Source organism: Limulus polyphemus, unplaced genomic scaffold (genome assembly GCF_000517525.1).
Source record: "Limulus polyphemus unplaced genomic scaffold, Limulus_polyphemus-2.1.2 Scaffold467, whole genome shotgun sequence".
In the NCBI taxonomy this organism is placed as follows: Eukaryota; Metazoa; Arthropoda; class Merostomata; order Xiphosura; family Limulidae; genus Limulus; species Limulus polyphemus.
Window position 1 is genome coordinate 551,435 of NW_013666077.1, and position 4,812 is coordinate 556,246.

At 29.4% G+C, this 4,812-nt stretch overlaps 1 protein-coding gene across 1 annotated transcript in view; it reads right to left on the reverse strand.

The window, feature by feature from the left end:
- The window catches only part of LOC106458464 (putative polypeptide N-acetylgalactosaminyltransferase 9), a 21,269-nt gene extending 16,986 nt beyond the window's left edge, over positions 1-4,283 (reverse strand). Inside the window, exon 1 of the mRNA XM_022384676.1 lies at positions 4,176-4,283. Within this exon, the coding sequence (XP_022240384.1) occupies positions 4,176-4,188 (13 nt within the window). The 5' untranslated portion in view covers positions 4,189-4,283. The remainder of the gene's footprint in view (positions 1-4,175) is intronic.
- Positions 4,284-4,812: the final 529 nt, after the last annotated feature.

Below are 4,812 nucleotides of genomic sequence, written 5' to 3' on the forward strand. Positions count from 1 at the left end.
CTGTTTGTATAAGCAAAATGATATACACACAAGGACAACTGTTCCATAAATATTATACTACTGTTTGTATAAGCAAAATGATATACACACAAGGACAACTGTTCCATAAATATTATACTACTGTTTGTATAAGCAAAATGATATACACAAGGACAATTGTTCCATAAAAACTATGCAACTGTTTGTACAAGCAAAATGATATACACAAGAACAACTGTTCCATAAAAATTATGCTACTGTTTGTATAAGCAAAATGATATACACAAGGACAACTGTTCCATAAAAATTATGCTACTGTTTGTATAAGCAAAATGATATACACAAGAACAACTGTTCCATAAAAATTATGCTACTGTCTGTATAAGCAAAATGATATACATAAGGACAACTGTTCCATAAAAACTATGCTATTGTTTGTATAAGCAAAATGATAAACACACAGAATAAATAAAAACAAAAATAACCCACAAGTAAAAACAAAATAAAAAATGAAGGGACTATGAGTTTAGTGAAGCTAATCAAGAAACATTCAAAACTCCTCTAAAGTGCTGTAAGTTTCTAATAAAAGTGAAGAACTAAAAATTTTCTAAAAATTACAGAAAATGTAGTTTTATTGATGACAACAGCTGTTGAGATTCTCATCCTGAAATTAAACTGTATAAAGAAAGGACAAGCATTAATAATTATTTAGTATTAATCTACTGTTGTTTTTATAATTTAATTCTTCTGATAAGCTGTAGAAATAAAAACTCTTTAATTAGGCAATTTCAAAGACATCTTAGAACAAAAGAAATACTGATTAATTTGAAATTACGCACAGATTATGATATTTCATGTACATTTCAAAAATAATTATCTGATGATGACAATCTGTATTCATGCTGAAATCCATCACATTGCATGAAGCAAAAATTACACCAATACATTGTATGTGATTTAATTTGTTATTGTCCATTTGAATTGTAGAAGACCAAAATGGGCTGTTAGCAATACAAATTGAGACTTCAAAATAAATAAATGAATACAGAATATATATAATACTACTACTAGCAACTGGTTTTGTAATGTGTTACCCTTGAGATATATCTGTAAAAAAGCAAAAGTAAAAACCATTAAAATTAAACAATGATAAATAAGCTTTTTTAGATGAAATTACAAATAAGCAATTAGCAACTAAAATTTAGAAACTAAGCTCATATCACAAATTAAAGCCTGTCATTTTTGTGTCAGTACAAAAGTTTACAGCTTACTGAAATTTAGGTTATCTTTCAACTTATATAAAGTATTAAAATCACATCATCTATAATTTAATAATATATTTATTTATAGAGGCTTCAAAACACTGAATGGATCATTCCACTGCCTAGAGTGGAATATTATAGGAAGCAGAAAATTGGAGGCCAAAATGGGTTGGGGGGGGGGGGAGGAGTTGGCAGGAGGAAGGAATGGTGGAGAGAACGGCCCTTACCCTGGAGAAAAGCAAACACACAGAACTGTCATTCCCTTTGCAGAAAATAAAAGATTAGAAGCTTAAATGAATATTTTTAATACTGAACAAAATTTTGAACCGATAAATTGCTGACAATTATGTCACATAGACAAAATAAAGTTTTGAACCGATAAATTGCTGACAATTATGTCACATAGACAAAATAAAGTTTTGAACCGATAAATTGCTGACAATTATGTCACATAGACAAAATAAAGTTTTGAACCGATAAATTGCTGACAATTATGTCACATAGAAAAAATTAAATTTTGAACCGATAAATTGCTGACAATTATGTCACATAGAAAAAATTAAATTTTGAACCGATAAATTGCTGACAATTATGTCACATAGAAAAAATTAAATTTTGAACCGATAAATTGCTGACAATTATGTCACATAGACAAAATAAAGTTTTGAACTGATAAATTGCTGACAATTATGTCACATAGACAAGACTGTCTTAAAGGAGAGCTAAAGAAACTAAAACATACATATACACGTGTGTGTGTGTGATGTTGGGGTGGTATTTTAAATTTTTGCCTATATCTAAGAGTCATCTTTGAATGGCCCTAGAGAAAAGTTTGAGGTAATGTTGACATTGTTGTCGAATTTTTGTTATTTCAGACAATTCATATTATAAACAAATAGCTATTGAATATTTGGGCCAGGAAGAAATTTATTAACCCTATGAGCATGGATGTGGGTTAAAGTGCATGTGCCTCGACCTTTTAGAGTGGCATTCAACATGATATTATGTATTTTATGCCAGAGTTATCAGCATATCATGTAGTATACTCAGAGTAATAGTCAACATTATTTTTTCAATGGTCTGACCTGCTGCACATTTAGTTAATAGAAAATGAAAATAAAATAACTAGAAAGGTGGAGAAAAAACTGGTGAACTATATTTGAAAGTTTAGGAATTATCTAATGAATAAAGAAGTTGAATATATTTTGGGTAGTAACAAAAATCGGCATTTCTACATTTTACCAAAATTATACAAATGTAAGACCTAACAAGAGATGTTGGATAAGAAACATCATGAAAATCCACACCACGCTAGAATATCAGGATAACAGAACGTACAAGCAATTATAAGAGTACCAAACCTCTTATTAAAATTCTTGATGTGACACCACTTAAACCTTTTAAAGTTTTAATATTAGGGATGGCAGATTTTATTAAAAAATTACCTAAAGTAGCATTTCTCAAACTTTTGGTCATCCACTCCCCTCCTTTAATAAATATGATCTTTTGCATGCCCACCCTATTTTTTTAAATTATTGAAAGAGTGAGTTAAGTGACGAGATATAATACACGGGTAGTACAATAAATTGCTATATGTGTTGTGATAGTTACTTATTAATTTCATAAATAAAAAGTATATTAAAACACTTAATTTTGCATTATCGACTCTATCCTAATTGCTCATGCCCTCCACCCCAAACTTTGGAAAATGCTGACCTAGGAAAATCAAACAGAATCACATGTTAGTATTTCTTCATATAATAGTCTAACGTCCCAGTAGTAAGTGAATACCTTGGATTAGAAGATTGAAGTGCTTTTTACTAAAATATCAAGCTCCTTTACAGCTCAAGTTCAAAGCTCTCTTTTTATTTTAGAATGTTTACTTTTAGTCTTGGATAATCATCCCTTTGATTTTAACAGCAAGATTTATGATCAACTTTCCTTAGATATGACAGTAGCTCCCACAAACACAACAACTCTTAAGGGATATATTAAATATAAAATGTCTGACCTATTGCCACACTATTTTAACATAGAGTATGTTAGCTATCTAACACTATCATAGAAGTGTTTTGGATGACTATTTTGCAATGTAGATTCTTTTACATAACATTGATGAATTTTGTCACCTAATCAACAGCATGTATCCTGATCCAAGATATTTCTGTCTTACATGTGAAAGGAATGCTAAATAGCTTCCATTTTTAAACTTCATTTTTTACAAACCTACCAAAAGTCACAGACATTCATAAGTTTACAGTAACCATACTAAACATACCAAGTTAAATATTCCTTATAATTTAGCTGAAAGACTATATATATATATCTAACCCTGTGCTCAGTAAATAAAAACAAAACAAAAAGAGCCAAGAAAGTTAACTGAAAAAGAATATTCTGGTTATTATCCATTGTTCAAGTAAGAATGTTAACTTAAAATGTTTTTAATTTCCTATTTTATACATAAAATATTTCATTCAATATTTTCAAGCCTCATTAAATAATAAATAAATAATAAGCTATAGAGGGTGTGGTTTTAATGGATTCTATGAGCTCTGAAGATACTTTAAACTTAAGGAAACTAAAACTGTGCAAACACACAAAATTAATTGGCTTTGGATTCATAAAGTGAGCTGAATTTTCAAATTTTAGTTAATTCTTTATTGTGTTACTTATAACATTATCTGTATCAGTGTATGTTTATCAATAAGTTATTTACTTATTTTTTTACTTTTTCAAGTTAATAATTTTTGATTTTGCTCTTCCACAAATATACCTATAATATAAAATATAAAACCAGCTGGTAGTAGTAAAATATTGCAATGAGATGCTTTGAAAAAAGTTATAATTCACATTTCTATTACACACACAGATTTATAAATGTACATATAGACACACATGTAAATAGATAGATAGATATTTGGTGAACTTTCTAACTTTTTTTTCTCATTTGTGTGCTTCTCTCTACGACTTATTACTAAGAACAAACATAAATTACACACACAAGTTTACGTACACCAGTCCTCACTGTACATATGTCACGTGCTGTTTGAATCCAGATCAACATGCTACTTACTTGATGTAAACACACACTGCCACTGGCGTATCCGGGAATTTGAAAACGGGAGGGGGTTGTCTTAACATTCATATTTGCATATTATTTCTATTTATTTTTATAATATTTAAACTTTATTATTTCCTTTACATTGGTTAAATGAATGTTATGTCACTTTACTGACGTCACTCGCGACTAGGCTGAAGTTGGAATTTTGGAAACCGTGAATAGAATTTTGAGTGAGCTAGATGCAAGTTGAAGCTATAGAAAATAAAACTGGGAAAATTTACATAACGAAATTAGGAATCGCAGGGAAAACTGGTGAAAAATAAAAATAAACGCCATGTTAGAGCATGTATTCTCCTTCATCTCAAACCCCTTAGTTTTGTTATTGAATACTAACTTTACAAAAGTGCAATGAGGTGATATTATTTTCTATAAAAAAACACAAACATAAAATGTTATTGTGTGTACAAGGAAAGTTTAGCAAAAAACGGCGTGTTATTTCTTTACGCCATA